Source organism: Notolabrus celidotus, chromosome 4 (assembly GCF_009762535.1).
Source record: "Notolabrus celidotus isolate fNotCel1 chromosome 4, fNotCel1.pri, whole genome shotgun sequence".
NCBI classification, from domain to species: domain Eukaryota; kingdom Metazoa; phylum Chordata; class Actinopteri; order Labriformes; family Labridae; genus Notolabrus; species Notolabrus celidotus.
The window spans coordinates 27,077,380-27,092,904 of record NC_048275.1 but is presented as its reverse complement, the minus strand read 5'-3'; the positions used below and the strand labels follow the sequence as shown (position 1 = coordinate 27,092,904).

Genomic DNA, 15,525 nt, shown 5'->3' with positions numbered 1-15,525 from the left:
ATACACTCAGACCAAAATCCGGTTTTGAACCAGGCTGCAAACATTTTGATATTTGCTTTATAGATAATGTTTTTTTAATGGGTGTGCATGTGGTTTCCAGTGCTTCAGCAGCAAACGTCAAGTGGACACTCCAGGAACTGCAGTTTTTAACACTTCCACATCAGCTTCACTTCACGAAGGCTGCCACTTTCGCAACGCACGCGCAACCAGTAGAATTGCTGTTCAGAAATGACAACTGTGTCTGCTGGATAATTGTAATGACTCTGCAGCTGCAAACCAAGGCACTTCTCTCCAGATGTAAGATGGAGTTATGCTTTTTTTTTTAACTGTGGATAACCCCAGTGTAGGCTTATATCTTCTCCACTTTTCAAAATGGATGTAGAATAATTCATATGTTGAAATAGCAAGTGCTGGATTATGCATATGGAATCACTAAATAGACTCCAAAGTTTCTGTTTCTTAAAATCTAAATTAGTTTGAAATGCAGTGTTGAAACAGTACTCTGAATCCTACTTATTAATATAATTACAACATCATGCTGGCAGGACAAAAATCCAGCTTTTCAGGATCTTGTAGTGCTCTGTTGAGTCCATTATCAGGTCCGTCGTATTTACCAAAGCCTATCATAAATCTTTCAAGGAGCTGTTTTTTAATAACACATTCAAAACATTTCTGCTTACTAATTACATGAATTGCAGGAAAAGCACAAGATTCTCTTCACCATTGACGGCTCAACACCCTCATTACTTCCCATTAGTGTAGCAAAAGGAAACAACATACTTACTTTCTTTGTCAGTCTGCTAATGATTCTGGGTATCAGAGTCTCCTCTTTCCCCTGCTCGGGTGTGGTCACGATGAAGTCCACATCATGACCAAATTCTTTCCCCCTGGAGACAGACACAGAGGGAAATTAAGACTTAAGACTAATCTCCATAAAGTCCTTCAGTGATGAGGAAGGTGGTAGACAACAGATCAATACAAACAGCAGTGATTTTTTTCATTATTCAAACAATCATTTGTCCTCAGCTGTTAAGAGTAAAAGCTCCTTTTTGTTGCCTCAGCTGTCAGAGCTTTTACTTTTATGGGGATCATCATTTTATGACTGGATCAGTGTCTCAAACAGACCCATATGGAGCCTGGCTGCGCTTACACAATGCTTTTTCCCTGTCAGCATATCTGCAGCACTGTAGGTGATTATCAAGTGATTATCAGGCAGGAACAGAAACAGTGAAAAGCTCAGCACAGATCTGAAAGATATGTACACAGAAGGCACAACAAAGCTGCAGCCCACTGAACCAGGTACAGCACAGTTTTCAAATCACTATCAGTGGTGTCTCCATTTCTGAACACACAGCTGGAGATGACTGATATCTGATTATCATGGAGAGGATAGAGGTAATGGAAAATAGTGGATAAAAGTAAGTTTATGGTTTCAGGATTAAGATTTGTTTCGTAAGGATTGTGATTTATTCTTATAAAAAAACAGACAATGGTCTAGTGAGAAATAAGTTTTGAGTTTGCACTAGTAGTTTATTGTTAATGTGGAATATGGTGAAAACATTAACTTAGTGTTGAGGACCATGAAAATATAGTTGTGACTGAATGTTATAGGTAATGAGTTTTACATATATTTGAAACTGGACCTGGAAGCAAAGAAGAAGGAGCTAAATGCTGACCGTAGCTGTCGTGGCTTATGAGTTATCCTGTATGTACTTGTTTTACCCATAGACTGTATGAATAATGGGCGTAGTATCCGTGACTTCACCCATCTGTTTCTGAAGGGCTGTTTTGAGGCCAATCGGCGGAGGCAGCCATATTGAAAATGTTGAACTCAACGTAACAGCTACAGTGTTCCCGCCTGTCAATCAAGTCAGCTGTGCCTCTCATAATGGAAAACTTGTAATCTTAATATCTTCGAAATTACCGCGTTATAAAAAAATCCCCCCCCCCCCCCCAACAGTGTGTGCCGATCGGGAAATGAGCTATCCAGACTACACTCGTCTTTTGTACCAGGCTGTAAATATGTTTATTTCTGCTGTAAAGATCGGCCTTATTAAATTTGTGTGTATGTGGTTTCCGGTACTTCAGGAGCCAGCCACAAGCGGACACTTGATGAACTGCAGTTTTTAGCACTTCCGCATTGGCCTCATATTTTTAGATCGGCGGTTGCCGCTTAGTTTTACCCTGAAATATGGCTGGTTGTCCTTTTTGTTGTTTTTTTTCTATGATCATGCCAGTCACTGATCAACAAGGAGATGCCCATCAGTCAGAATATCTACATCTACAAAAACGATTAATCCTAGAATGCTACAATACCTCATTATCCTTTTCATAACAGCATGGACTAAGATGTCTAAGGAGCGTTGCTACTGTGTGAACATGTTGAGTTGGCATTAACAGGGGAAGAAAGACTACTATGACTAGACCAGAATCTCTGATTGAACGCTGATTCGCATACTATGAAACTGAGGGTGCAAATATGAGAGTGGCCGACTTCCAGTCTCAGGTGTTTTTCTGCCTTTCACTCGGCGTATGCAGGGACACACTCCCTGATAATCCAAACAGCTGTCAGATGGAATGATGAAAAGAGACAGTTGGTTCCTTTGTTTAACTCATCCTGCTCAAACAGCCTCATATGGCAGGCTTTTTTGCAACCATCATGGAAGTGAGAACAATGCAGGCACAATGATAGAACAAACAGTCCATGTTTCATTCTGACTGCCAACTTGTTAAATAAAGCAGCGTGGTGATTGGCTATATGCTTTAAAACATAACACTGACAGTAACAATGTTCTTTGACACAAGACTAAAATGGTTGGTCTTAAGTTTGCTTTTAAAACTGTTTATACTCTGTGCAGCCCTCAGATCTTCAGGTAGGCTGCACACAGACATGGGCTGTAATAATGAAGAGGGTCTTTGTTCTGACTTTTGGTACAAGGAAAAGTCCACTACCTGAAGACCTGACCTCACAGGCTTAGATAATAAAAGATAATCCGATAAATAAGAAAGAGCAAGACTATAAAGAGTTCTATAAATCAGTAAATTAAGACTAAAAGATACCGCTAGCCATTGCAGGGCTCTCCCTCTGCTCTGTGTCAGCAGCTTGTTTACAAAAAATATGTTTTGCATAATGACTCCAGACGGTCTCCAAGCATGTGGAAAAGTGTGCCCGAGTGTGCCAGGATGATATAACATTATAATATTTATATAATAGCAACTATAGCAACATCAAAGTAATATTAACAGACTTTGCACACAGACATATTATTTCTGGGTCATTCAGGGTTGGAATTGTTGTTAGGATCGCTAAAAAGTTTGAGTATTACATCATCATTAATAAATATTGTGGCGCAGTTACCAACAACTCTCAGCAGATGGTAAAAATGTCACTCATGTGGCTGTCAGCGTTGGAGTTTGTGGATTAGACGCTTTTTTGCAATGAGGTTAATTTGCATTGAAAAAGACCAATTTAGCCCCAAATTCACCAATGCATAATGCTCATTTCAACATCCACAAACAGTATAAGAGCAAAGGGATGGTATTTGTTCTATTTGTACAGGTTCAGCATACACAAACGCTTGTTAGACGATATACAAAACCATACTAATAGAAGCACCAGCATCACAGCTCGCAGCAAAGTGAAATGAGAACAAGTATTGCAGGTGATGTGGCTCAGCCTCATCTGCCACGAGGCTCTGCGTTTGATCTCTCCTCACCACCTCTAACTACCCAGTGACAGCAGGGATGGAGAGCAGCATTAAAGGGATGGAGGCAGGCTGTGAATGGCTTGTGGGGAAGCTTCAAAGGTCACCGTGGCTAATTCAGGGAGCAAGGAAGTATTAGAGAGCAGCCATTTAAAGCTCCACAAGGCATGATAATGTTAATGGTTAGCGTTAGTGTGTGAGAGCATGTACCCCTGCGGCTACAACAGAGTGAGTGCTGCACTTACAGGTCCACTCAGCAGCTGCTGCTTTAGTCACTGCGACTGTATGTCATTTATTCTTTCTGGATAATAAGAGGAGATGTGGGTTTCCTTTCTTGTATTCATACTCAGTAGTATTTATGTCAGCCTTTAAGTGAAAAGTTGGCACTCCTGTAATGAGTCCACTGGTAGGATGCGGCTATCAGACACTGCACAGATTTCCATCTGCTGAATGAGCAACTTTCCTCCAAAACCTCCCAACACTTTTAATTGGCAAAGCTGAGTTTCCACAACACTTCCAGCTTGTACAGTGCGCTCCACTTGCTATGTGAATCTCTCTGCTAGCCTCTGCTGTGCTGGCAAAACTCACTTGAGTGCACTGCATGAATGTGTGCCGTGAATAGCAAAAAAGCATCAGCATAGAGCGCGTTTAACTCCAATCAGAACAAAGAAAAAAACAACCCGATTTGATTGTAAAGGGGTTGTGTGTATGAGGAGCTGACATGAGAATTGGTGCCATAACACTTCTTTAGCTTTTTCTCGAGCGCACTGTAGCATTAGTATGTGTCAGGCCTGTGCAGATACCTCTTCTAGTTTAACTTAAGTCAGCGGAAAAGTAGACAACAGCACGTTAGACACATTCTGCCAGGAGAGGGGGAGTTGTTCTTCCTGCCTCCAATGATGCACTTTCATAACATGTTTTTTTTCTATTCAACATTAGGCATCCACTCGTGCTCAGTGGGAGACATAGCTGAGAAAATTTCAGCTACAAATATTAACTTTGATGGACTGTTAACACACTGCAAAGTAATGCCGCCGCTCACCTCTTTGCATAGTAACGCCCCTCACTCTGCACAAAGCAGGCGAGTTAAGTCGGTCTACTTTTTGTATGGCGTGAGGGAAAATGTTAAATTATTGATTCTTTCTGCACAAAGCCTCTAAAATATACATGGTTATTTACAAATTTGTGTGGACGACAGGGACGACATATATAAATAATACAGATGTGGGAAGTGTTGCTGCTTCTGGAAGTTTCACAGAAAGCAGGAAGTTCAGAGTTAAAAGAAGCTGGTCAGGGAAAAGACACCATACGCATGCATTATTTCATATCTTAAAGTTTCTCTCAATTACACTGAAAAGGTGATAATCAGGTAGATAGAATAACAAGAATAACAATAAACACGCAGGCCTGTGTGATCAGTTTGTTTTGCTCTTTCCCTTGTGAGCTGATAGTAGAATTGTTTTTTTAAATTACAGCATCCTGAAATACACTGATAAGGATAACTTATCTAGGTTGTTGTTCTGGGGAAACAATGCAGCGAGACTCAGCACCTGTATGAGAATTTGCAAACAGACAATATTGTCTCCCTTACAAGTTACTTTATGTTAAACCCAAATCCCAAAAGAGTTGGAATGCTGTTCATTATGTAAATAAAAATAGATTTGGACAGTTTGTAAATCATTTAAAGCCTATATTTCATTAACAAGAGATCAAACACAACATGTCAAATGTTGAAAATAAAAACATTTCATTGTTTTATGAAAATATTTGCTCATTTCAAAGTTGATGCAAGCAACACGTTTCAAACAACCTGGTACAGGGGCACATTTACCATCATGTTGCATCACCGATTTCCATGAGCACACAAATTAATTGTTCCTTAACTCCTTCACCTTAAAATTATTTGACCTTGTGGATTTTAAATCTGTACAAATAATGTATGAAGCAAGGAAAAATCTGCTGCCAGGACTTATGCAAAGAATGTTCTTTGAAAGAGAGGGAGGTTATAACTTAAGCGAGAAGTTACATTTAAAGATTAGGAGTGTTCGGACTACGAGTCAGTCTCGTAGTTTTCTCTGTTTCTGAATCCCACAGCACAACACATGTATTTCCAGTGACTGTCGCTAATTATTTTCTTCTTCTTCTTCTGCTATTTAATGCAGTTAACACTCTTCTTCTCCTGTTAACTGCTAATTGTGGTTAGCAAACAGCTTTAAGACCCTAGCCACCATCTAGCAGGAATACCACATTACAACCAGGCACTGGTAAACACAATGAAAATTTTTACTTTTAAAATGAGATAATATTTACATTAACTCTTCGATTTTCAATAAGTGAACGAATATTCAAACATTCAAAAATCATGTCCCATCAATGCCATGAGCTCTTTGCCATCCCCATACCATCACAGATGCAGGATGTTGAACTGTGGGCTTTTAATAAACTGGGTGGTCCCTCTCCTCTTCAGATCAGAGAACACAATGTCCATGATTTCCAAAAAGAGTGTCAAATGTTGATTCGTCAGACCACAGCCCAGCTTAAAAAGACTCAGGACCAGAGAAATCATTAGTGTTTCCGGATTTCATATAAAAGTGTATTGCACTTTAAACTTGAAACAGATGGAAAACACTCACTAATTTCTTTACATTGTTGAATCAGATCTAATCTTACAGAACCACATTGTGTTGAATCAGATCCTGCTGAATCACACTTCATTGTGATTGCGATGTCTAGATACACCTCTAGAAACATTGTCAATGATCCAATACATCATAATCAGCCCCACTCCAGAGATGCCCAACCCTAAAGTATAGCTTTTTGCAGATTTCAGTGCAAGTTACTGGGAATGGGTGACCAAACATTCACAACATCCAGGCAATAACAAGTAATCAAACCCAAGGTGATAAAATATATTGTTTATGTTCCAGGCTGCATACACTGATAGATGAGTCTCTGCAGAGAAAACTGACTTGTTTACATAAATTCAAAGACAACGCCAGGATTTTACTGACATTGTGCAAATTTGTAGACAGGAGCCCAAGCATGTTACTGAATCTAGTGAGGAAGTGAGGAGGGCCAAACACGATTTGTTCAGTTTTGTTTTCATTAAGCTAAAGGAAGTGTCACTTTGAGTTGAATTGCAGACATTCTGATGTTGAATACGATCCACCGTGGGGACTTCATGCTGACATAAGCGCTCAGCTGACACAGTTTGCGCCTTTCATACACAGCGGTGTTAGAAGCTGTATTTTCAACCCTAATCTATTTTTAATCCTCCCCCCAAACAAAACTGCTTTAAGACTTGACACCCGCCTTCCACAGCTGTCCTTTCAATAAGGCTAATGTCGGCAGCATCAACAAATCCTTTCCACGCTGCTTACTTCTGAAGTGGATGACAGTTTGAGCTTACTACAGCAGGACGCTTATTTTGTGAAACTTTCCGGGGGCTTGTTGTTTGTTTGTTTATAAAAGGTTTGCCACATATATTAAAGTTGAGATATACACACAGTGGTTTATGTGTATTTCCATTCTTGACAAGGGCTATCGTCTGGAAACATGGAGTTAATAGGGACTCCACATCAGGCTGGAAATCATAGGTAATTAAATCGAGCTGTGACAGGACTTAGGAGGGGAGACTTTTTAAATCTGTCACACTGAGGAGAATTAGTGGGTTATTAGAGCTGCTACCGGCATCTTAGAGAGCATATGGACTATTAGGCATTATAACACCTCCCACTGTGTTGAAACCATGTCTGGAGAATCTGCTCTTCAACAAGATAAAGGTGGATGACTCGCTTACAGACTGATAATGTACAAGTCAATCGTTTTTCAATTAAAGCTCTGCATGATTCCAATTAGGTCTCAAGTAATATTCCCAAAGCTTGCACCAAATATGAGCTGAAGTAAACGTGTGCTTCATCTCCGTGAGTTTGTAGCCATAAAAGCTCTCTCATAGGCCCCCTTCACTCTCTGCAGCAGACCCCCTGCCCATAAATCCTGCACCGTTCCTCCCCTTCATTCTTGACGTTAACTACAGAGCATCAAGCTCTAATCACTTTGCTCATCTCCTTTACCACGTTTCCCCTTGGAGGACCAGTTATTTACATAATCAGGTATAATTTCAGCTGTCATTTATCCTGCTGAAGACTGGAGATATTGCATTCTTTTTTCAGATACCATCATGGGAAAGTTTTAGGTCTATAACCACAAGACTAATTAACCACAGAATAGTCAGGGCTTTAAAATGAGATGATATAACTTCAGAGAAGAAATAAAAAACAGAGTCTTACATATGAGAAGTGAAATTCATCAGCATTAAAATACACCTTTGGTTCACTCAAAGGTTTTACTACTAGCCCAACAAGGTCCTGTGTGACCAGCAGCTTTTACTGATTTAAACATGATGGCTGACCCCATTGAGTAAATTTGCTGAACTGAATGCTGTGTCACAAACACTGTTGGGTTGTACTACATCTTTAGGTAAAGTCTTACAATAAAGTCATGTCATTCTTTTAACATTACATTAAGTAGAATAACTTATCACTATATCAAATTGTAATGATGATGTTACAGTGAAAAGAAAATAAACAAGCACAACCTCTTGGTGTATCTTCATACATGTGAAGGACATAACCAAATGGGTACGGATACATTCAACCTGTGTCAAAACTGCAGCTTGCTTAGTTTCCCATGACTTCATTTCTGACAGCTTATTGGTCAGTTGAGGTCAGGGGACATAGTATGAGGCAAATCCGAAATATGACAGTCTGGCATTAATGGATCAAACAACCGTCATGGAGACTAGTTTAAATTGAAAAAAGGTAATCTTCTTTTCAGAAGGTGATTTCGTTCTGATTCAGTAACCTTCAGGCTATTTATTAGTTTCATAACTTACAAATAAAGTATGAAAATAGAGGGGGGATATGCACCAAATACTGCGGTGACCGGGACTCAATCTTATGCCTAGTGCAATGAGGACTATCGCCTCCGATTTTGGGCGCCTGCTCTACCAACTGAGCTAAACAGCACCCCTTAAGGAGGACACTAGGGGGGTACCTGCACCATTTCATTCTGAACCTGAGGCCACTGACCAAGCCGCTGTACTGAAAAATTGAGAGTGAGGATGTGCTTATAAAGGCACATTTAAAGGAACAGTGCAGATAAATAAAAGAATGAAACAGAATGCCAAAAAACTTTAACAATGAAGTTATTTTTGAATAATGATGAGTACATTGAAAAAAAATGCAGTTGAAACCATCCATCCATTATCTTGACCGCTTATCCCATTTTAGGGTCACGGGGCGCTGGAGTCTATCCCAGCTGACTTCGGGCGGAAGACAGGGTACACCTTGGACAAGTCGGCAACCTATCACAGGGCAAACACGGAAAGACAGACAACCATTCACACGCACACACTCAAACCTACCCAATGAACCTGATGATAATGTTTTTGAACTGTGGGAGGAAGCCGGAGTACCCGGAGAGAACCCACGCATGCACAGAGAGAGCATGCAAACTCCACACAGAAAGGCATCTGCCCGACCGGGGACTCAAACCAATAACCTTCTTGCTGTGAGGCAACAGCGCTACCCACTGCACCACCGTGCAGCCCTAGTTGCAACCATTGGCTGTAGTTTGTGTGGGCATGCAAAATTGCCTCATATTACACCATATGTTATATAAAAAGTACAACCCCAATTCCAATGAAGTTGGGACGTTGTGTTAAACATAAATAAAAACAGAATACAATGATTTGCAAATCATGTTCAACCTATATTTAATTGAGTACACTACAAATACAAGATATTTAATGTTCAAACTGATAAACTTTATTGTTTTTAGCAAATAATCATTAACTTAGAATTTTATGGCTGCAACATGTTCCAAAAAAGCTGGGACAGGGTCATGTTCACCACTGTGTTACATCACCTTTCCTTTTAACAACATTCAATAAACGTTTGGGAACTGAGGACACTAATTGTTGAAGCTTTGTAGGTGGAATTCTTTCCCATTCTTGCTTGATGTACAGCTTCAGCTGTTCAACAGTCCGGGGTCTCCGTTGTCGTATTTTACGCTTCATAATGCACCACACATTTTCAATGGGAGACAGGTCTGGACTGCAGGCAGGCCAGTCTAGTACACGCACTCTTTTACTACGAAAACACGCTGTTGTAACACGTGCAGAATGTAGTTTGGCATTGTCTTGCTGAAATAAGCAGGGGCGTCCATGAAAACAACGTTGCTTGGATGGCAGCATATGTTTCTCCAAAACCTGTATGTACCTTTCAGCATTAATGGTGCCTTCACAGATGTGTAAGTTACCCATGCCATTGGCACTAACACAGCCCCATACCATCACAGATGCTGGCTTTTGAACTTTGCGTCCATAACAGTCCGGATGGTTCTTTTCCTCTTTGGCCCGGAGGACACGACGTCCACAATTTCCAAAAACAATTTGAAATGTGGACTCGTCAGACCACAGAACACTTTTCCACTTTGCATCAGTCCATCTTAGATGAGCTCGGGCCCAGAGAAGCCGGCGGCGTTTCTGGGTGTTGTTGATAAATGGCTTTTGCTTTGCGTAGTAGAGTTTTAAGTTGCACTTACAGATGTAGCGCCGAACTGTATTTACTGACAGTGGTTTTCTGAAGTGTTGCTGCGCCCATGTGGTGAAATCCTTTACACATTGATGTCGGTTTTTGATGCAGTGCCACCTAAGGGATCGAAGGTCACGGGCATTCAATGTTGGTTTTCGGCCTTGCCGCTTACATGCAGTGATTTCTCCAGATTCTCTGAACCTTTTGATGATATTATGGACCGTAGATGATGAAATCCCTAAATTCCTTGCAATTGTACGTTGAGGAACATTGTCCTTAAACTGTTCGACTATTTTCTCACGCACTTGTTCACAAAGTGGTGAACCTCGCCTCATCTTTGCTTGTGAATGACTGAGCAATTCAGGGAAGCTCCTTTTATACCCAATCATGGCACCCACCTGTTCCCAATTAGCCTGTTCACCTGTGGGATGTTCCAAACAGGTGTTTGATGAGCATTCCTCAACTTTCTCAGTCTTTTTTGCCACCTGTCCTAGCTTTTTTGGAACGTGTTGCAGCCATAAAATTCTAAGTTCATGATTATTTGCTAAAAACAATAAAGTTTATCAGTTTGAACGTTAAATATCTTGTATTTGTAGTGTATTCAATCAGCAGCTGGAAAAGATTGAGACCAAACTGTAGATGAGGTTAAATGACTCCAAGGTCTCTTTAGTTTAACAACTGTTGAAGTAGTGGAAGTATACTTATCTGCAATTCTGATTTTAAGATTTTTTTCTGTTTCGCTTTTCATCAACAGCTAAACCACCAAAGTTATACTAAACTAGTATTCCCATCCGTATGTTCCCTGTGTGGCTCATCTCCATATGTGCTAGAGTAACAATAGCTTAGCATTGCAGTGAAAATCAATTTACTTCATCAATAAAGAGCTGATGGTTCCCTTTGAGATGAATGATTAACCTCAAGAAGCTGTCACAGACCCAGCATATGTGAAAAATATATTAACATGTTTTAAAATGTACTTAACCCCTTTTCCTCCCAACTTTGAAAGCATCACTCGACCTAAAATGAAATTAATTCTGTCTGTGTCTGGTGTTTGTTTTTTAAGGAGGTAGTGTCTCATTGTTACATTTTTTTTAAATTGTGTAATAACTTACTTTGTTCTTTTCTGTGTCATATGTAATTTTCATTATTTCTTGATGTACCATGATGCTGTTACATATTGAATGAAGTGAACACAGATATTAACATCACTTTCTAAGGCCCATTTTCCACAGTCAAGTCAACCTTATCTTGTCCTATTTCATGTCTTTTTAAATTGCCACATATTAGCTCTTTCCATAGTGGGTTGTTTTTCAGAATTAAAGTTGACATATCCTTTAAAAGTCAGTTTTTAATCTTTCTACCACACTTTTGGAAAAGTGGAATTTATGAAATGTGAGAGCATGATGAACAGAGGGACTTTCATGAGGTCTTCTTGGAAAAAAAAGACCTTCAGCAACATGCATTTTTTTGTAGCCCAGGCACTACTAAAGAGAGCATTGGCTAAGCTGCAGCGGCTCTGTCACCCCTGTTGAGAAGCAAGCGCCTGTCCTTACTGCCAGACTGCTTTTGAATTATTTACCGCACACACCACTGGTTATGGCTGGATTTTTACTACAGCAGAGAGCGGAGTGCTCCACGCTTACTCAGGCACAAAGCAGCACACATAAAAAAGAGCAGCACAAATAGGTGGTGACGAAGGGGAGGGGGCAGCAGCTGTGAGGAAATAGTTGCACTCAGTAGGAAGCTTTAAAAGAGCGCTCAGCGTGCACTCTGGGACGATGTAATGCATTTCAGCATCTTGAAGCAAATATAATACTATGAGTGGACTGACCTGTGCATTCTACACTCAGTCTTTTATGATGAAGAACAAAGGGTAGGATGTGTTTAATCAGCACAGCTCGACTTGAAACACACACACACACACACACACACACACACACACACACACACACACACACACACACACACACACACACACACACACACACACACACACACACACACACACACACACACACACAGCACTAGAGTTTATGGATCAAAGGAGATCTCTTAAGGCTTCCATAATGTAATACATTTGCACAAAGGCTGGATGATAGAACAATCTGGAAAGGAGACTGAAATAAGATTTGTATTTTTTTCTCAATGGATTGTTCCAACAGCCCATAACACGACAGAAACAGCGACCAAAGCTAGTGAATCTGGAGTATTTTGCTAGCACATGAAGAGCACAGTGCACTACACAAACACTTCCTTATTGCCTTCCCAAAATGAGCAAACTTCGCTGTTATTACTCACATTAAATTGAACATTTCTAATAATAGTGAAGTAAACAGGAGGTGAACAGGTCTGCATTAATCATCATCTGATTGAGTTTATCTGCCTCATCACTGTTACATTTTATTTTGCATTTATCAGTCTGCAAAACCACCACAGCCCTTAACCTGTTCTGCTAAGTGTTGACTTCATGTGTTATTTTTGGTTTTGAAGTTTTCTCAGTAGTATAGCATCCTTTTTTTCCCCTTTAACAATTATTTCCTTTTCTGTATTCATCTCTTTTCTGGCTTTTCCCACCTTAAAAAAAACAAAAACGTCAAACTAGCTGAGCATCTTTCTGCATGTTTTTATGACTGCATACCTGCATCCCTGGTAATGGTCTGTTTATTATGACAACTGTCTGCCACTAAGAAATAGCAGACCTCTGCTGTGAGCTGTTGCTGTGTAACAACCAATCAGAATTAAGTATTGTACACAGTGTAATAAACTAATCTTATTTAGATGGTCTATAATTTTTAAAGAGGAGAGCTCTGTGGAAAATTAAGCTTACCTTAAAGTTATCATAAGATATTAGCACTGAAGGAATCCCAACCCCAAAACTGATCACTTAAAACAGTGATTCACAAAACTGGGGAGGGGGTAAGAGGGGCCATGAGTTTGATAGGGGGGAGCAGTAAGGCTTGATAAAAACACACCATTCTGCGCTGCTAGCAAAGCACGGCAAGTTTTGGGACTACCAGGTAAATTAAAGTCTGATGATGAATCAAAACCAAAGGTCACAACAACTAAAACAAAGAAAACATATTATGAAGAGTCACCAACAATTCAAAAGATACGAGAATCAGTTAGCAAAGACGTCCCTGATAGTGTATTTGTTTAGTATATATGACCATTAGAAATCTGTTTTGTGTCCATAAAGGGTCAGAGGCTTGAAAGTATCTTCACCTACCAAAGAGGGGCCATGCAGAAAAAGTTTGGGACCACTGTCTTTAAGCAAGCTCAGCTAGTCTTAATGGCAGCTCAGCGTGCAGCAGCCCTGGACATGCTGTGTTCATTGGAAGAATGAATGTTAAAATTAATCTTCCTGGTTTTAACCAACAGGCCCATTAAGGGGATGGGACTGCACATTATTACAACTTCCAGTAAACCCTTGTAAACATTAAAGGCTGATTTATACTTCTGCGTCTCCCCTACGCAGCAGGGGCTGACGCGGACATGGGCACCACATACTTGTGCGTCGATGTGTCCGTGTTGCGTAGCACTTCTCCACCGAAACGCTTGAGGGCAGTGCGATCCCTCTGATAGCCGGTCTCCTGCTTCCGGCCCCACTACAATCTCTGTTTACTTTTCCACAGTGATTCAGAGCGTATTATGTTAATCTACAGCTGATACATGTTGCTGTTTATCATACAGACATGATTACATGAAGAATAGAGAGGAGGAGATGAAATACACAGCCGTACTGCCGATGTGCAGCCGATGTCTGGGATCCCGGAAGTGATGTAAATGTGGGAAAGACAATGCCGCTGAGCGGACCAATGACAGGGCTTGCGATTTGCGTTGGCTCTATGGGTAGTTACATTTTGGAGGAGGTGCACATCAGCTACGTACGTATGCCTCCGCGTAGGTGGGAGCTACGCGGAACCCTGGTGTAGGGTACGCCGTCAATTTGACGCAGAAGTATAAATCAGCGTTAAGAGTGAAGGAGCTCTAGCCTAGCTGCAGCTCAGCCTGCAGCCCCTCCTGATGTTTTCGTATTATGTGGAGTGTCAGAAAAACACTGATATTTAATGTTTAACTGCTGTATTCATATTCATTTTTAGCCTACATTATCTAAACTTAAAAAAAAATAAGAAGACAAAATACATTACGTTTTGTGATAGATATCTATAGCTCATGTTGATAAACTCGATTCTGAAGCTAATTAGCTGTCTTCAGGCCTCTGTCATATCAGGGGTATCTTTAAACAGTAAGCACTATTAACGAATACATTATGATGTTTTGATAAGTTTAGCAAAACTGTTCTTTTTACATTTTGTATCATATTGCTCAGCGCTGCTTCATATTCCCTGTGCATGGCCAGAAGGAGTCTGACAGTTGTGGGGGAGAAAAGCAAAACGCAGGGCAGGAATTTTCTCCATTTTAACAACCATATCAGCGAAGAAAGGAGGAAACACATCTTGTACCTGCGAAAGCCACCTGTCAGCGCCAGCACAGCGTCCGGTGTGATCACATGGACAGCTTCGTCAATAATGTTCCTCAGGGCTCGGGCCTCTGCTTTACTGACAGCCCTTGAGATGTCTCCATAATGCAGGAAACCTGTAGGGAGAAGAGCACGTGGTTATTAGTCTGCGAGCCAGCCATCAATCAAAGACATTTGCTCTGGGGAAGTGGAGCGTCAAGCTGAATTAAAACTAAGGTAACATGTGATATGTTCTGCTGGAGGAGACGAGCAGTGCACTGCTGCTGCACACACAGAAGGATTACTGCCACTGTAGATACCCAGCTAAATTATGATTGATGGGAATCATGTTGATTTCATGCATCTACATTCATATGTTTTCCATTTGTATCTGTAAAGCAAATAAAACTGAATCACCCTTTCTTTCCTGGGGACAACAGAGCCATATCAAAGATTAATTGCTGCATTGTTACATATGTGTCGGTCTTTGAAAAAATTTAATCGATGGGGTTGTTCATTATTTCTCCTCTTTTCAAATTTACACCCCAGAGTGGAGGGATCAGGGTTCAAACACATTTTCCATGTCAAAAACTCACATTACTGCTCTGCACGGTGCCGAGGCTGCACTGTTCCAAATGATAGATTATGACCAGTTTGATGAAGATGTCTGTTAGCATAATACATTATCAGATGGAGTTCCTCACTGAATGGGAACCAGCGAGCAGTGTATTATAATGTTTTGAATTACCAGCTCATGCAGAGCCAC

The 15,525-nt window shown here is 40.6% G+C and overlaps 1 protein-coding gene across 4 annotated transcripts in view; it reads right to left on the bottom strand.

Annotated features, from left to right (window-relative positions):
- The window catches only part of dntt (deoxynucleotidyltransferase, terminal), a 140,561-nt gene that overhangs the window by 30,516 nt on the left and 94,520 nt on the right, over window positions 1–15,525 (bottom strand). For all 4 annotated transcript variants that reach the window (XM_034681132.1, XM_034681131.1, XM_034681130.1 and 1 more), the window contains 2 exons: window positions 14,764–14,896; window positions 785–887 (listed from right to left, as the gene is read on the bottom strand). In XM_034681132.1, the coding sequence (XP_034537023.1) occupies window positions 785–887; window positions 14,764–14,896 (236 nt within the window). The remainder of the gene's footprint in view (window positions 1–784; window positions 888–14,763; window positions 14,897–15,525) is intronic.